The sequence below is a fragment of the Mobula birostris genome, chromosome 31, assembly GCF_030028105.1.
Source record: "Mobula birostris isolate sMobBir1 chromosome 31, sMobBir1.hap1, whole genome shotgun sequence".
In the NCBI taxonomy this organism is placed as follows: domain Eukaryota; kingdom Metazoa; phylum Chordata; class Chondrichthyes; order Myliobatiformes; family Myliobatidae; genus Mobula; species Mobula birostris.
Window position 1 is genome coordinate 31,419,364 of NC_092400.1, and position 15,944 is coordinate 31,435,307.

Below are 15,944 nucleotides of genomic sequence, written 5' to 3' on the forward strand. Positions count from 1 at the left end.
CGCATGCACTTGTGTGGCCGTTAATCACTACACGGCACTTAGAGCGTCAGTTTTTAAATAGCGCCAGTTGTTTGTGTTTATGTTCAAAAGCCATGATTTTTGTCACTGATAGTGGGCAAGAAATAAGGAGTAAGACAACCCTGAACTGTCTTGCTCACTGCAGATTCAAGCATTCATGGAGATGCGAGAAATGGCCTGGAGTGAAAATGAAATGACTTCACTACAACAGGTTAGGAACTATGAAGGATTTGAAGGTATCAACAATCATCTTGAATGTTACAATAAAAATTAAGATTTGAAAGATCACCAATTTCTAACTAGCATCAGTCGAGTGCATTTGTGTAAATGTTAAGATGCTACACCATGTTTAGAGCGAAGAGTTTTTAAACACCGTCAATTGCTTATGCTTGTGTTATGTTATTCATCTGGACCGACCGAAGCCGAATTAAAAGGCAGTGATTTTTGACACTACTTCATCAGGAGGCAATGAAGGCAACCCATTATCTACACTAGGTGCCTGCACTGATTTTGTTCATTTACAATCAGTCAAAAGAACATGGAAGTGTACACTATATGATAACTATTAGGAACTAATACAGTTTTATAGTACTGCAGTAACATTGGTAGTGTTCTAATTTGTTCTATATTTCATTTAGTATATAATTTGTTACTCAGTTAAGCAGTAGTTTGTCTTTTCAAAACTATTTCCATGAAACTTTGGCTAGTCGGCTCTGATGTGTCCCAGTTAACCAGAATCCACTGTATATTCAAAACAAGCTGACCAAATGCAGCTTGAATTCATTGTGGTAAATGGAAACTCTGTTAAAAGTTTCGATATAAATGGACACAAGGCTAATATTTAAAGAACTAATACACAATTTCCAGCAAATGAGATATCATATCCCAACAGTAAGAGCAGCCCAGGCATCACTAGAAAGAAAAGTCAAGGATAATATTAGATCAAAGTAAAAGATTTAAAATGTTGCCAAAAAGAGCAAAAAGCCTGAAGATTAGGAAGAGTATCTTATTTCAGCAATGGAAGATGAAAACATTTATAAGAAATGGAAAAGTAGTATACAGATGCTATTAGTTAATGCTCTGCAGCTGGATCATTGACTTCCTAATCGGGATCACGGTCAGTGGAGATTGGAAGTAACATCTTCTCCTCGCTGACAATCAACACAGGCACATCTCAAAGATACATACTTAGCTCGGCTCTCTATTCTTCATACATTCATGACGGTGTGCCCAGGCACAGCTCAAATGCCATCTATAAAATTCACCAATGAAACAACTGCTGTTGGCTGAACCTCAATGGTGACGAGGTGGTGTACTGGAGTGAGACAGATCAGCTGGTTGAGTGGTGTTGCAACAACAACCTCGCACTCAGTGTCAGTAAGAAAAAGGAATGGACTGTGGACATCAGGAAGGTGAAATTTAGAGAACACACAGCAGTTTTCATAAAGGGGTCCACAGTGGAATGGTGAGCAGCTTCAACTTCCTAGGTGTCAACATCGCTTAAGATCTATCCTAGGCCCACATAGAGTCATAGAATACTAGTGCACAGAAGTAGGTCCTTTGGACAACCTAATCCATGCCAACCTGTTATTCTGCCTAGTCCTATCAATTTGACCTGGACCATAAAAAAAACCTTCATACCCTTCCCAACCAAATACTTATCAAAATTTCTCTTAAATGTCGAAATTGAACTCGCATCCATCACTTCTGCTGGCAGCTCGTTCCACACTCTCACCACCCTCTGAGTGAAGTTGTTTCCTCTCATGATCCCCTTGAGCATTTCACCTTTCACACTTAACCCATAACCTCTAGTTCTAGTCTTACCCAAACCCCAGTGTAAAAAGCCTGTTTGTTTTTACCCCATCCATACTCCTCAAATTTGTATAACTCTTTAAAATTTCCCCTCAATCTCCTACATTCTAGGGAATGAAGTCCTAAACTATTCAAACTTTCCCTATAACTCAGGTCCTCAAGTCCTGGCAACATCCTTGTAAATTTTCTCTGCACTTTTTCAGTCCTATTGATATCTTCCATGTAGGTATGTGACCAGAAATGCACACAACACTCCAAATTAGGCATCCCCAATGTTCTGTAGAACATCAGCATAAGATCCCAACTCCTGTACATATGAAGGTTAATGCACCAAAAGCTCTCTTAGCGACTCTACCTACTTGTGACACCACTTTCAAGGAATTATGGAAGTGTTTTCCCAGATCCCTCCATCCTACTGCACACTGCCATTCACTGTGTAAGATTCCCAGCTTTGTTTTCCCAAAGTGCAATACCTCACACTTGTCTGCATTAAATTCCATCTGCTGTTTTTCCAATCCAACCTATTTTTCCAGCTAGTCCAGATCCGGCTGCAAGTTTTGTTAGCCGTCCTCACTATCCACTGTCCCCTCAAGCTTGATATCATCCACTGCAAGCTTTGATAGTCTTCCTCACTGTCCACTACACCTCCAATCTTGGTGTCATCTGCAAATTTGCTGATCTAGTTTACCATATTATCATCCAGATTGTTGATATAGATGACAAACAACAATGGACCCAGCACCAATCCCTGCAGCACACCACTAGTCACAGGAATACCAGTCAGAGAGGCAACAATCTGCTACTACTCTCTGGCTTCTCCCACAGAGCCAATGTCGGATCCAATTTGTTATTTCATCCCAAATGCCAAGCAACTGAATCTTCTTGACCAACCTTATCAAAAGCCTTGCTTAAATCCACAATGACAATGCCCTCTGCCTTTCCTTCATCAACTTTCCTGGTAACCTCTTCAAAAAACTCTGTAAGATTGGTTAGTCAAGGTCTACTGTGCATAAAGCCATGATTACTATCTCCAATCAGCCCCATCTATATAAATACTTAAGAATACCTTCCAATAATTTAGAATCCCTTAAAATAACTTCTTACCTTCCAATCCTTTGACACCTCACTCATGTCTAAGGAGGCAATTACGAAGAAGGAATGATAGTAGCTATATTTCATTAAGAGTTTGAGAAGATTTGGTATGCCATGAAAGACTTTAGCAAATTTCTACAGATGTAATGTAGAGAGCATTCTGACTGATTGCATCACTGTTTGGTATGGAGGGGCCAATACACAGGATTGGAAAAATCTATAGAGGGTTGTAAACTCGGCCAGCTCTAACATGGACACTTACCTCCTCACCATAGGGAACATCTTCCAAGGGTGATGTCTCAAGAAGGTGTCATCCATCATTAAAGACCCTCACCATCCAGTACATGCCCTCTCCTCATTACTATCATTGGAGAGGAGGTACAGGTGCCCCAAAACATATACTTAATGATTCAGGAACAGCTTCTTCCCATCTACCATCAGATTTCTAAATGGACATTGAACCCATGAACATAACCTCACTATTCTGCTCTCTTTCTGCATTATTTATTTTTGTACACGTATTCTTATGGTAAATTGAATTGAATTGAATTTATTTCTTACATCCTTCGCATACATGAGTAAAAATCTTTACGTCTACCGTCTAAATGTGCAATCATAGTAATTTATAATAAATAGAACAGTCAATGCAATAATTTCAATTAATTTTCATGCATTACACTATACCACTGCTGCAAAACAACAAGCTTCACGACCTGACAACAAACCTGAATCAACAGTACCCATAAATGATAGAGTTCAAAAGCAGTTCATCCAAAAATGCCTTCCAGAACAGTCCAAACTACAGTTCCACAAGACAACACCTCCCAAACCTGTCTCTTCTAGCTGCTAAAAAAAACTATTTCCTTGCCATAAAACCATCAAACATGATTTGTTACTCTCCCATTGTTCTAAGATTGAAGTCCTAGATCTTCCCATTTAAGAGCATTCCACTCCTTTTCCTCCACTTTCTGCTGTATGGGTGAGGATGTTTACAGTTGGAATCAGAATAACTCACGTTTCTTTACATACCACATACTATCTCAAATCTATGTACAATCTGCCTGAAGGTTTAGACAGCGGAAACATCAAGCAAGTTGATTATCTGCTTCAACCAGCGGGTGTTGAATCCATGAAATTCATTGCCATGGAGGGCTGTGGAGGCCACATCACTGGGTGGAATTAAGGCAGAGATTGATAGGTTCTTTGTTTGTAAGGGGATGAAGGGTTATGGAGAGAAGGTGGGAAATGGGGTTGAGAGAGAAAAGGAAAATCAGCCATGATTGAATGACATAACAGACGATGGGCTGAACAGCCACATTCTGCTCCTACCTCTTATGACCTCTTTATTACTATTTTCTTCTATTCTTTCATATTTTAGTTGCTTCACAACTGGCAGCCCTATCTTCTCTGTAAGCCCCAAAATTCTCTCTTGATTTTTTTTGTCTCTGTCCTCTGGAATGCCTTAAGGCGGTTCTGATTTTTCTCATTTGCCTTTTTCAGTGCGGATGATGTAGGCTAAATTACTTGTAACAGGCTAGTTGATAAGGTATTGATTTTCAACATTGCTTCTCTGTGAAGTTGAAGTTGAAGTTTAAATGGAGTTCCTCAAAAATACCTCCTACTGAGTATGGTTTTGCTCCCCTTTTTCTTCCCAGCTATTTCAGCACTCTCCACTGCTTCCCACACAGAGCTCCAACAAATGTGTTTTGAAAGCTAAAAGAAAACAACAAATGTTTGTACAAAAGTGGGTGCAGATGAGATTTACCAGGATGATGCTAGCACTAGCGAATTGTTGCTGTGAATGATCAGATACGCTAAAGAGACACAACTCAAATGTATTCAATTATAGGGGCCTTGAGAGATTAACTAGAAAGGACCTTTTCCCTTGGATGGGGGTTGAGGGACAAATCCATAAGGCATATATTGAAATTAGTTAATTGAGAAATTGGAGGGAGACAAGAAAAGCTTTCGCATTCAGAAGATAGGAGCATCTGCAAGGCATTGCCTGAAAGGGTGATTGATGCAGCATTTTCCAAAATTACCTGGATGTACTTTAAGAACAATGGGAAGCCAAATATTCTTCTCTAGCAGAAATTTTCTATGTATTAATTTTTCTACTACAATGAAATCATAACTGATTCTTCTGGCAAAACAGATTTTTAAAAAGGCTGTGAATTAAATCAGTAACTGAAAATAAGCCAGCATTTATCCTGCATAGAATGCTTGAACATTTGAATACATACAAATCTTTATCATCCACTGGATTCACAATTTGTAGTTTATACCATGGTTAACTATTCACTTACATAAAGCAACATCAAGTGGCAAATAGTCCTGCATAAGTGTTTATTCCATTGAAATTATTATGAATAGCATTTCCAATGCAGCTGGCACGTGAGTAATTCAGAATCTAATTCTGAGGTGGGATGAGAATGGCAGGTGAACAGAAATGTTACAATGGCGGAATATGGAATGTCTTAAATGATGCACTTGAACAACAACATCTATTTTCTAAAACTTCTGTTTAAAATCATTAATTAATTTGTTTTTGCCATGTAAAAAGAGTAGATCTGCTGCCCTATACATACAAGTAAACATTGGAGACACCTCCCTCTGTAGGCAAAGTATGGAAAAACACTACCAAAATAATCTTTGACCATTTTAAAAGAACAAGAAATATAAACAGGAATAAGCTATCCAGTCCCTTACTTCTGTTCCACATGACTTGTACCTCTAATCTAATCTAATCTAATAATCTAATATCTGCACTAATCCTGTATTTTATGGTCTCATGGTCTACATTATCGATACTCTTCAGAGACTGTCTGCCTGGGATCAGTGGTCGTATATCTAGGATTTGTGATATGCACCACCCGACCCTGATCAGAGGGCTAAGCAGGTGCTACACCTTGCCCAAGGGTGACCTGCAGGCTAGCAGAGGAAAGAAGCACCTTGTACCCCCTTTGGTAGAGACACATCTCCACCCTGTCATCTACAATTACTGATATAGATTGTGAAAATCTGGGTCTCTAGCACTGATACTCACTGCTGCTCAACCCAAAAGTGACACAAACTCAATACAAAGTTCATGGCCCAGCAATTCACTCACACAGTGCATGTAATTTCACACATACTATAGGTTTTCTTTTCCTACAGTGAACTATAGTGAACAGCGCTGACGAGTTCAGATGCAAGATCAAGCATGATAATTTGATTTTTGTTTCTCTATAGATGCTATGACTCTGATGTCTTATTGTCTGATGGTAAATGATCTTGTGCACGAATTGCAAACATTAGCAGTCAGGTGCAGTGTGAAACGCAAATACCATATTGTCCTTAATTCCAATAGGGATTGGATTGTGAAAGAGGAGGAGGAAGGGGAGTTCAAAACAGGGTATAACTTTCACAGTGAATGGTAGGAGTCCAGACAGTGTTGGACAACAGAGAGACCTAGGACTACAAGTAAATACAGTACCATGCAAAAGTCTTAGGCATCCTATATTTTTTTATATATGGTTTCAGATCGTATGGCCTCCACAGAGTCCTGATCTCAACATCATCGAGGCTGGCTGAGATTATCTTGAAAGAATGAAGCAAGTGAGACAGCAAAAGCCTGCAGAAGAACTGCGGTAAATTCTCCAAGATGCTCAGAACAATCTACTGCAGATTTTCTTGTAAAACAGCACAACAATGTACCTAAGAGAACTGATACAGTTTTAAAGCCAAAGGGTGGGCACACGAAATATCGATTTGATTTAGTTTTTTAACCACCCTTTGCCTTTAAAACTGCATCAGTCCTCTTAGATACATTGTCATGCTGTGCAAGTCTTAGACCTGTAAAACATTCTGTAAAACAAAGATGCTTTTGAAAATACTGAAATGAAACATTTCTAAATGTCAAAAAAAATACAGTACTATAATTCCCTGAAAATGGTGCTTCAGTGTTGTGCACAGCTTTGGTTACCCTGCTACAGAAAAAAAATTCATTAACCTGGAAGGGGAACAAAGAAGATAAGAATTTTGCCAGGATTTGAGGATCTGAGTTATAGATAGAGGCTAGGCAATCCAGAACAGTCTTCCTTGGAGCACACAAGAGTGAAGGTGACCTTACAAGTATAAGATCATGAGGGGCATAGGTAGGATGAATCTACACAATCTTTATCCCCTAGAGATAGGGCATTAAAAATGAGAAAGCATAGGGTTAAGGTGAGGGAGAATCATTTAAAAGGGATCTGAGGAACAACTTCTTCACACATACACCGGTGCATATAAGGAATGAGCTACCAGAGAAGGTAGTTGAGGCATCAGGACAGGTACATTGAGAGGAAAGATTTAGCAGGATATGGCCCAAATGTAGGACTATCAGCCTAACTCACGCATCTTGTTTTGCATGAATGAGTTAGTTCAAAGGACCTGTTTCCATGCTGCATTACTCTATGACATGATGACTCAATGGACAATCTACATTTCTATGCAAGGGCCATCAGCTAAGGCAATCCAAATGGTAGACACTGGAAACACAATACATAGCCCACATTCAAAGCTATAACACTACCTTACCTCTTACTGTTGTGAATACAAATATATAGCACTTATCTCAAAAGCTTGATCATTTCCCTCAATGTTTTGGGATAAAATAAGGACTGCTGCATGAACATGACTATTCATAGTTCTATAAAATGTATTTGTCTTTACACAAAGTTTCAAATATTAACAGAAGTGTTTTATTCAACTTAAAAGTGAAATTACACTAAACCATAAGAATATGCAAGGAGGAGGATTAGGCCATTTGGCACCTTGATCACGCTCCACCATTTAAAAGAATCACAGCTGATTTTATACCTCAGGCTCACTTTAATGCACTAACTCATATCCAATAACTCCTTTAGTATCTTAAAAATTGATCAATTTTCTTGGATATATACATGGTTATCAGCACTCCATAGCTTTCTTAGGTGGATAATTCCCAACATTCATGACAATCTTGGTGAAGAAATTTGTTTTCCTCTGTCCTGAGTAAGCCTCTTGGCACTTTTCTGTCATTTTTGTTGTATGCCCACAACAAAAGTGGCATTTGGAAGTTGAAATTCCTTTAAGAACTAGAGCACTAATATTACAGTAGCACATTTGCAAACTGGAAGCTACACAACATTGTACTCAACCCATGTAGACCACAACATCTGCCATTAAAGGAAACATTTACATAATGTGGATCACAAATAAAAATCATGTGGCTGGAAAACAAGGGAGCAAAGGATAAATCCTTGGAGTAATTATAGTTAATTGCACATGGAGGAAAGAAAACCTGATGCTGAAAACTCTGTGCATTACTGCAAACTTAACTTGTAGGAAATGAAATAAAAGGAGAGTCCAGCAAGTCTGGACAATGGAAGAAAAGAAAATGCAGGGGCTGATATGGTCCCACTTGGAGACAAACAAGTGAAATAATGGACCAATTAAGAAGTTATCATTCATGATTTAATATCTGGTTAAGATACTGTAATAGAATTTGTACTGTGAAGTTTTAAAAAGGAGGCTTTGAAAAAGATTGGTAGGCAGAGAGGTAATTGCAATGTATTCCAAGATTACTACTTTAAATTAAGGCCAAAAGATAGGATTTAGACAACAATTTTATTTTAATATTGCAGGAATCATAATATTGCAGGAACTTGAGCAATCATAGAACAGAAGACATAAGATGACAAAACACACAACATTTGGGGCAGAGTAGGAAAATATTTTTTAAAAAAGCAAAAGCTGAGGTTGTGCAATATATCACTAGATTCAGATGACTGTAAACGCTGAAGATCAAGTTAGAAAGGTAATTAAAATCAAGATATGGGTACAGAAAAGTTTTGTGGAATGATGATTGCTGCAGATGACGAATAAATGGACCGAACTACCACTTTCTGCACTCCAATTTCTTCAAAGTTAGTTTCAGTCATCTATCAGAAATAAGAATAGTTTTCCAGATGCTCCCCAAAAGGTTTTTCTGAACTTAAAAATGAAGCATACTGAAAAGCCTCTGCAAAGCATTTTTTTCTCCCTCTTTTATAGAAAAGGTTTACTTTTTCCTAATGGATATATTTTATGAAACTTAACTGCATTTACTTCGGTCTCCTTTAACAAAACACTGAAAGTGATGTTCAATTTGATGGCATGAATATAGATTTCTCCTTCCGGTATAAAAAAAACTATTCCCTTCCCCTCCCCTCCTCTTCTATTCGCCACTCTGGCCTCTTACCTCTTCTCACCGGCCTTTCACCTCCCCCCTGGGTCCCTTCCTCCTTTCCCTTCTCCAATGGGCTACCCTATCTCCTATCAGTTTCGTTCTTGTCCAGCCCTTTACCTTTCCTACCTACCTGACTTCAGCTAGCACCTTCCAGCTATCCTCCTTCCCACTCTCCCATCTTTTTATTCTGGTGTCTTCCCCCTTCCTTTCCAGTAATGAAAAAGAGTCTAAGCCAGAAGCTTTATCTGTTTATTCATTTCCATATACACTGCCTGACCTGCTGAGTTCCTCCAGTATCTTGTGAGTGTGTAGCTTAGGATTTCCAGCATCTACAGACTTTCTCCTGTTACAGAAAGGGTGCTTCAGTTTTGATTGCAAAACCAGAAAATACAAGCTTGCTTATAGCACCACCCAGTGGTCATCCCTACACACTTCAGAAAATAGAATTTTCCTATTTGGAACTTTAGAACCAGAATGGTGAAGATAGCTAATTAATTCACTCTCACTGTACATCTTTATTAATTATGTTCATCTTCTTTTTCCAATTAACCTATTGACAAGATGACATCCTTGCTCAGACATGATCAGTAGCAGGCTAATGACTTTCACAGAAAAGCAAAATTGTTAAATACATAAGGAACAGAGAGTACATATTTTCCAACCAATTTCTATAAACAGCCAGAAGACAACTTAAAGATGAACTCCAGAACATTTGTATTCTTGAGAAATACTGCAAGGTGATTGCTGATGGAGAAGGCCAACAATCCATCCTCACCCAAGGATCATATGGTGTCATGAATAGCAGGAAAATTAACAGCTCATCCCCACTTCGGTTTTGGGGTTTTGGGGCATTGTGTCTAATTATAGCATCTATACTGCCAGATTAAGGATCGAATCAAGCATTTCCTCTGTTTGGTTTCTAAACTTGCAATCATTAAAGCTGAAGACGAACTCAAAAATAGTTCAAAAAATAATAGAAGTACAACCAAAATTTGAAAAATTATGACAATGATGTTGGAAATTTACAGTGATTGTCAATGTAATGTGGTGGTACTGAAGTACATAAACATTCTAAACTGGTCAGGTCATAATATCTTATCAATCTAGGTCAAAAAATGGGAACTTACTTCACTGTAGTTGCTAATAAAAATTGACTTCTATTATGATGAGTAATCTGCCAAAAAAATTACGTGTACATCGGAATACCGTGTAATATTTAAAGTTCAAGTTTACTTGTCATTCAACCACACATGAATACCCATGAATACAGCCAAATGAAACAGCGTTACTCCAGGGCCAAGATACCAACAGTCACACAAGGCACATATAGCACATATAAGATAGCAAGATATCAGTAAAATATAGTCACATAAAAAAAAATCCAAGACCCTGAGTCTATTAAATGTTGCAGCAGTCTGCAATCGAACACAATACAGCTTGCTGAGTGAACACTGGGGAGCAGCACCAATTCCAGCTGGGATGCCACATCATACCACCTCCGGTGGAGTGCACCAACTCCAACGGAGGTGCTTGAAGACTAGTCCATGCAGCTGCCCCACCGTTTGCCAATAAATCAGTGAATCGGACTTGCAACATTCCACATTAACAACGTCCAACAGGGTCTTGCGATCACAAGAAAAGCAACTAAGATGCTCCCTGGCTGTTAGACTGAACACCGCCTCCACGCACCCACTCTTCCAACGCCTCTCTGATGCGGGCAGCAGCATGATCTGCACCAAGTACAGCTCGTTCCATTTCTCCGCTAATAAACTAATGGGGTAGACCTGCAGTACTTTAAGTTTTTAATGTCCAGCAGGGTCTTGAGATTATAAACAATACATTTAAAAAAGACAATAACATCTTTGATTGACCTTGTACAAGCTGCTGCGATCGTACACATCTTACTGGAAGCTACATATTAACACATTGTCAAAGAAGTAATTCTGCTCACCAGTGTTGTTAGCTCATCAATGTCATCAATGGACTCTAGTTTTCCTGAAAGCTTATCCAAGGACCCTTTCTGATCTTCTTCTTGTCTGTGAGATCTGTCAAAACATTCAGAAAGGAAAATTAAAACATCAAGCTTTTGGGTCAAAGATAGCAGTTCTCAAGCAAACACCATATTGAATTAACAGGCATTATACATACACATGTAATCTTTTAAAATATTACTAGTAGATTTCATAGAGTATTTTTAAACCTTTGTGCCCTCACTTCCTTTTATACACATCCTCCATTTATTTTGCCTCAGATATGTTTATGTCCCGTGGCTCACAAAACCAATGCTTAATCTCTGCAAGATAATTCAATATTAATTTGTGTCTTGCCTATTTTATTATGTAAGTTGATCTCATTATCTACACCTTCAAATATCTTGATTTCTTCATAAATATATCACAGTATGTGGCTGTGACCATTGCAATAATCCAATTTCAACATTCTGGAGATAAATATAAAATACCAGCTCATGCCACTGTTCTCCAATGGCTCTTTATTCCCCCACTTGTATTCACCCGATAATATTATTATATATGCATTCATAAGCAGAATATCCTCTACCCTTTCTTTGCTTCTTGCTACTTTCAGTGTATTTCTATTTCAGTGTAATCAAAAAATCTTTCACTGAACACACCAATTTCTCATTAACAACCTGCTCTACCATCACCTCTGTCTGGTACCCTTCCTCCTTCACTTTCTCCCATGGTTCACTGTCTTCTTCTATCATCAGATTTTTTCTTCTTCTTCTTCAGCTCTTTACCTCTTTTAGTTATCACCTCCCTGTTTCTCACTTCAAATCCCTTACCCACCCACCCACCATCCCCTTTATCTGGTTTCACCTACCTTGTACTCCTTCCCCTCCCTCCACCTTCTTTTTCCAGTTTCTCCCCCCTTCCTTTCCAGTCCTAATGAAGGGTCTCAGTCTACATGTCAACTGTTTATTCCTCTTCACATATGCTGCCTGACTTGCTGAGTTCCTCCAGCATTTTGTGTGTGTTGCTCTGGATTTCTAGTAGCTCCAGAATCTTCTATGTTTATGACCCACTCTTCCATGATGTCAACCAAATCTTCTGTCAAATCTGACAGAGAGCTAAGCTTTTGACCACATACCTTCACCACCAAAATCACTCTGTTGTGCTCTCACTATAGTTTATCTGCTGCTGAAACCTTTCCTTGTTTTCAATGGACTTGACTATTCAATTCTCTTAGATTACCCTAATGTTATACTTTCTATGTACAGGAGTTTATGAAAGGTCTGCTACCTATATGCATGGTGCCCATTTACCCAAATTGTCTCCTAGTCCAGCAATGGCTCAACTTTAAAACTTTCAGCTATCTACATAACCTTCTCCAGCCCATGTTGTAGAGCACCTTGCATTTGTCAACCACTTGCTCATCTCCATTTATAAGCACTCTACCATTGCTGGAAGTACATCACATTATAATATGCTAACTTGTTAGGTTACCCCTTAATTGTCTTTTAAAATAAAAACATAGGAACATTAGAAAATAGGAGCTGAAGTAGGCTATTTGGTAGCATATGCTTTTTTCACCATTCAACAAGACCACAAATTTTCCTGCCCAGTCCCCATATGCCTTGATTCCTTCAATGTCTGAAATACCCAAATGTAGAACCCTTATGGATAGAGGTGAGAGTTTATGATGGAGGATAAAAAATGTTTAAAAATTATGTCCATCATCACAGGGGAAGAAAGAAACTTTCCAGAAATGTAAATTTAAAAAATGCAAATTACAAGGACCTGATGATCTGAAATAGCTTGCTAGAGGTAATGTATGTTTCAGAAGTTCTATACATTCTAGAGTTGTTCCTGTGAATTGGTGTGTATTCCTACATGATAGCACTCGAAAAGGAGGAAGAAAGCTATATAAGGGAATTTGCTGGCTTGTTAACCTGACAACAAAAATTGGGAAAATTGCTAGAATCTAAATTAAGGGATATGAAAAAAATTGTGAGATATTAATGATTTAAACAAAGGGGAAGGGTTGATGCTTTGCTGCTGCTTGTGCATAGGAGGAGGAGGAGAAGAGGGCTTTGGGGTTCCAACATTTTTACTCACTCATTCTTTGGGCTATTCTTCTGTTTTTATGTACATCTGCACAGAGCAAGAATTTCAGGTTGTATATTGCGTACATTCTCAGATTAAATGGAAGAATTGATTTATGAAAAAGAAATCATATTCATCTAATTTACTGAGAAGGCATCTACTAAAGAAGATAAATACAGACCAGCAAATATGGTGTATTTGGATTTTCAGAGCACTACTAACAAGGATTCACAAAGGAGATTGGTCAATAAGGTTAGAGTTAGGGTAGTATAAAAACATAGGTGGTGGGTGGAGATACGTCTCTACCAAAGGAGGTGTTAGGTGCTCCTTCCCTCCACGAACCTGCAGGACTCCCTTGGGCAAGGTATAGTATCTGCTTAGCCCACCCAATCAGATCATGTGAAGCCATGGGAACAGGCGGTGGATGGTCGTATGAGCAGCTGGTGCACATCACAAGTCCTGGTTATGCAATCACTGACACCAGGTAGATAATCTCTGAAGAGTATTGATAATGTTGGGGCCACTCATTGTGTAAAGACATTGTCCAGAAGGCAATGGCAAACCACTTCCGTAGAAAAATTTGCCAAGAACAATCGTGGTATAGAAAGACCATGGTTACGCATGTCATACGACACGGCACATAATGAATGAATAGATGCTTTAATACGTTTTCCTACTACACAAGTATCATCTGCTGTTTATCTCCAATTATCATTCCTCTGCATTTCTGTCTGGAGTTATGTCTCCATTTGTGTTCAAGTCAGTCCTCAGTCTAATGTCAAAAAAACTAAAAGCAGTTCTGAAACAATTGAAATAGAAATTTTATTTTGAAAACTGGAGTACTTAAGTTTTTCTAGTGGGAGAGCAACTACTATAAAGGCCTGAACTACCGAGAAAAGTAAAAGACGTGGAAATTGGAGCAACCGACAACTGAAAGTAGGGTGAGATTGCAAAGTAGAAGATCAAATTTAACTTTTTTTCCTGCTATTATCAGATTCATTACAGCATTAGAATTGTGTTGTTTAAACATACTATTGATTGAAGTGTGCAATTCTGATTTGAAGGGCATCTGTTTTAGACAGTGGGACCCTATTAATAACAGAAATTAGGATCCTATCCATGTCATGGTTAGCATTAAATTTAACTGCAGCATGAATAATTCACATTTTCATCATTGGCATTGGTTTACTATTGTCACATGCACCAAAATACAGTGAAAAGTTTTTCTTTCATACTGTTCATACAGATCAAATCATTATATTGTGCATTGATTTAGGATAAAGTAAAATAATAACAATGCAGAATAAAGTGGAAAAGCTACCCCAAAAAGCTACAGTACAGGTAAACAATAAGATACAAGATCATAACAGGGTACACAGTGAGGCCAAAAGTCCATCTTATTGCACAAGAGGTCCTTTCAAGTGTCTGATGACAGTGGGATAGAAGCTGTTGTTGGGCCTGGTTGTATGAGCTTTCAGGCTTTTGTATCTTCCATCTGATGGGAAAGGGGAGAAGATGGAGCGTTTGAAGCAGGTGGGGTCTTTGATTAAGCTGGTTGCTTTACCGAGGCAGTAAGAAGTGTAGACAGAGTCCATACAGGGAGACTGGTTCTTGTGATGTGCTGAATTAGTACACAGATGATGCAACTGAAGAGTGGAGTACTTTTGTTGATCCTGGAGTGGTAAAAAATCACCTCAAGATCCTCAGAAATAATCTGCACCTCTTCTACTTGTGGGATTTTAACTTTCCATGTCTCCTTATTTAAGACCCATTATCTTCTACCTCAGAGCCATTTAACAAAACTTCCCTAACAGTCCACAATTCCCTTAATATACTGAAATCTATCTATCATTGTTTTTATTGAATTCAATGATAGGGCCTCAATAGCCCTTGAGTAGAAAATGCCACATATCAAGTGAAGGATACTGAAGTCCTTTTGAACATCACCACTACCCAACCTCTCACCATTCAATAATACTTTCCTGCTTTCTCACCTCACATTTTTCTAGACTATATTGCATTTGCCATACTCTCAGCTATTCAGTTAGCTTCATTACAGTCACTTTGCTTTTAATAATCACACTCATCTTAGTATCACCAGAAAACTTGGAAATATGACATATGGTTCTCTCAGCCAAATCATTGACAGAGATTGTAAAAGTTAGGTCCTGTTGAATTTGATGATATTGCTCCAGAGGTTCTTCAGAATTCATAACTGAGGTATTAAACTTGGTAACTATGGTCATTTCATTAAGCATTTCAAGAACAAAGAAAACAAAGAGAAAGAAATTGTGTTTGTCTCATACTCAGACTAGAATTAACAACATTGCAGTGATAACAATTAACTTGCATTACAGCCAGATTCAAGTGGTGAGATACCTCTTACAGAGAAACTGAAAAGCTTTTGGAAAGTACAGAAGCAGTTATACTACAATTACTGAACAATTATACATATATAGAATCAGAATCAGATTTATTATCACCAGCATATGTTGTGAAATGTGTTGTTTGCAGCAGCAGAACATTGCAATAAACACTATACAGTATATCACAATAAGAAGCACATATAAAAATAAACTAAATACAAAAGGGAAAAAATACTGAGGAAGTGTTCATGGGTTCATTATCCATTAAGAAAGCTGATATCGGAAGAGAAGAAACTGCTCTTGAAATGTTGAGTGTGTGCCTTCAGGCTCCTGGACCTCCTCCCAGCTGGTAGCAATGAG

General features: G+C 38.3%; 1 protein-coding gene across 3 annotated transcripts in view; it reads right to left on the reverse strand.

Moving 5' to 3' along the window:
* smtnb (smoothelin b) overlaps window positions 1-15,944 on the reverse strand; it is a 276,940-nt gene that overhangs the window by 186,720 nt on the left and 74,276 nt on the right. For all 3 annotated transcript variants that reach the window (XM_072247879.1, XM_072247880.1, XM_072247881.1), the window contains exon 3: window positions 11,106-11,199. In XM_072247879.1, the coding sequence (XP_072103980.1) occupies window positions 11,106-11,199 (94 nt within the window). The remainder of the gene's footprint in view (window positions 1-11,105; window positions 11,200-15,944) is intronic.